This window comes from Palaemon carinicauda, chromosome 3 (genome assembly GCF_036898095.1).
Source record: "Palaemon carinicauda isolate YSFRI2023 chromosome 3, ASM3689809v2, whole genome shotgun sequence".
NCBI lineage: Eukaryota > Metazoa > Arthropoda > Malacostraca > Decapoda > Palaemonidae > Palaemon > Palaemon carinicauda.
In genome coordinates, this window is record NC_090727.1 from 33,493,497 (window position 1) to 33,495,583 (window position 2,087).

General features: G+C 33.1%; 1 protein-coding gene across 1 annotated transcript in view; it reads right to left on the bottom strand.

Annotated features, from left to right (window-relative positions):
• Positions 1-206: 206 nt before the first annotated feature.
• The window catches only part of LOC137637049 (uncharacterized), a 6,381-nt gene continuing 4,500 nt past the window's right edge, over positions 207-2,087 (bottom strand). Inside the window, exons 4-5 of the mRNA XM_068369360.1 lie at positions 1,388-1,597; positions 207-431 (exon numbers count right to left, since the gene is read on the bottom strand). Of these exons, the coding sequence (XP_068225461.1) occupies positions 395-431; positions 1,388-1,597 (247 nt within the window). The 3' untranslated portion in view covers positions 207-394. The remainder of the gene's footprint in view (positions 432-1,387; positions 1,598-2,087) is intronic.

A 2,087-nucleotide genomic window follows, 5' to 3' on the forward strand; every position in this document is an offset into this window, starting at 1 on the left:
ATATATAAGAAAAGAGAACCAACAGTGGAATGAACACAATAAAAGTTTCCAAAAACAATAGTTTTTTGTGAAAAGATATTAATTGTTCCCTAACAATTGAATATATCTATATATATATATATATATATATATATATATATATATATATATATATATATATATATATTATCACATTACTATAAAAAAATTACCTTTATGATCTGAAAGGGTTTTTTATAATCAAATCATCATAAAAAGTTAGTTAAACCTGAATCATTTAGTGACAGATTATGAATTAGAATTTGGTGATTAATATTTTGAGACATTTGTTTCACAACAAAAGGGTCAGATGATATTGAAGTTCTTCTTCCTCTGTTTAGTTGTCGCCTCAGGGATCGTCATCATTTTCTCTCTATTAGAAGTAACTACGGAACATCTCTCCATTAGTCATCCTACCGAGCAAAGAAGAAAACACCATTATGAAATAGACTTTGGTTGTCTGCAATGACTCAGCAAAAAACGAAAAATAGCATCGGATACGGTGAGGGAAATCTTTATTCTAAAGAGAAAGAAATAATATTTATAGTGAAAGAGAGAAGGAAGATGAATATGTTGCGAATTGAAGGAGGTGTGAAAAGAATTGGAGGGAACCATAAATACTGATATTCAAACAAACATAATCAGATATTCTAATGAATGATTTTGAGCAGAATAATAAAAAAAAGTGAAGAAAATAATGAGGTTGAAATTGCTCTACACATCAACACCTCTCTATCATCCACACAACGACATTCTCTGGAAATGTCTCTGATTCCATTAATGAAGATACAAAGGAATATCAAGTGATCGAATGAGGAAAAGAAAAAAAAAACTAATAAGAAACAAATCATAGACCTAAACCAAAAGAAAAATAGTTTTGAAACTTGGCTTATAATGAGTACAGATTAGTTATCTAGGCTCATCACCCACTGAGAGAGAGAGAGAGAGAGAGAGAGAGAGAGAGAGAGAGAGAGAGAGAGAGAGAGAGAGAGAGAGAGAGAGGGGGGGGGATGCCTAAATAGCGTGATGATCATTAACAATTAGATTTATGATGTAAAAAAAATTACCCAATTTTAGAGACTAAATCAGTTTTTTAGGCTCATGGTCTGCTTAAAGAGAGAGAGAGAGAGAGAGAGAGAGAGAGATGCAGCCTAAATACAATGAAGACCATAAAAAATAAGACCTATGATATGAAAAATTACCGGACCTAATAATATAGATTACTTTTTTAGGCCTATGGTCTGCTGAAAGGCTTAAGAGGAATATTAAAAGAGAGAGAGAGAGAGAGAGAGAGAGAGAGAGAGAGAGAGAGAGATAAAAATCGTAAATACAGATGAAGAAGGAGAAGAAAAAGAAGAAGCAAACTCACCAAATAACACCATTTCTACATCCGGGGGATTCCTTTGCCTTAAGATCCATCTCTCTAAGTAAGGCTTCGTCATCTGGTCGTTCATCTTCTGGGAAACTGATGAACTCTTTCACCCTGACTCCCTTCAAGGAATTCATCATTGGGAGGAGGAAATCCCGAGGACTCCTCCTCTTCTTGGAACACCGAGGAAAGCAGATTGAAGTGAAGGATCTGTTGGGAAGAAGAAGAAGGAAAAGAAGAAAAATCCGATGAAATGAAAGGAAAGGAAAAGAAGAAGAAAGGAAATGATGTCAACCAAGTTTTTAATTATTGACATCTTGTTTTGTTAAGATAAACAAGTGCCTCCAGACACACGCACACACACAAACACACACATACACAGTATTGCATTTCATTTTTAATGATCCCAAATAGGATATGAATTGAAAATAGAAATAAACCTTTAAGTAACATTTGAAAAGTGTACAAATTGATAAACTTATTTCTATTTTTATAATAAATAATAATTGACTATTTCTATTAATAGGCCTATGAGATTTTTCTTTCTCCAAATCTGATGTCGATTTAAAGTCTTATTTCAAATAAATTTTTCTGTTCAACCAATTAATATAGTAATTATATCTCTCTCTCTCTCTCTCTCTCTCTCTCTCTCTCTCTCTCCCTCTCTCTCTCTCTCTCTCGCTTAAGGAATGATGTCTCC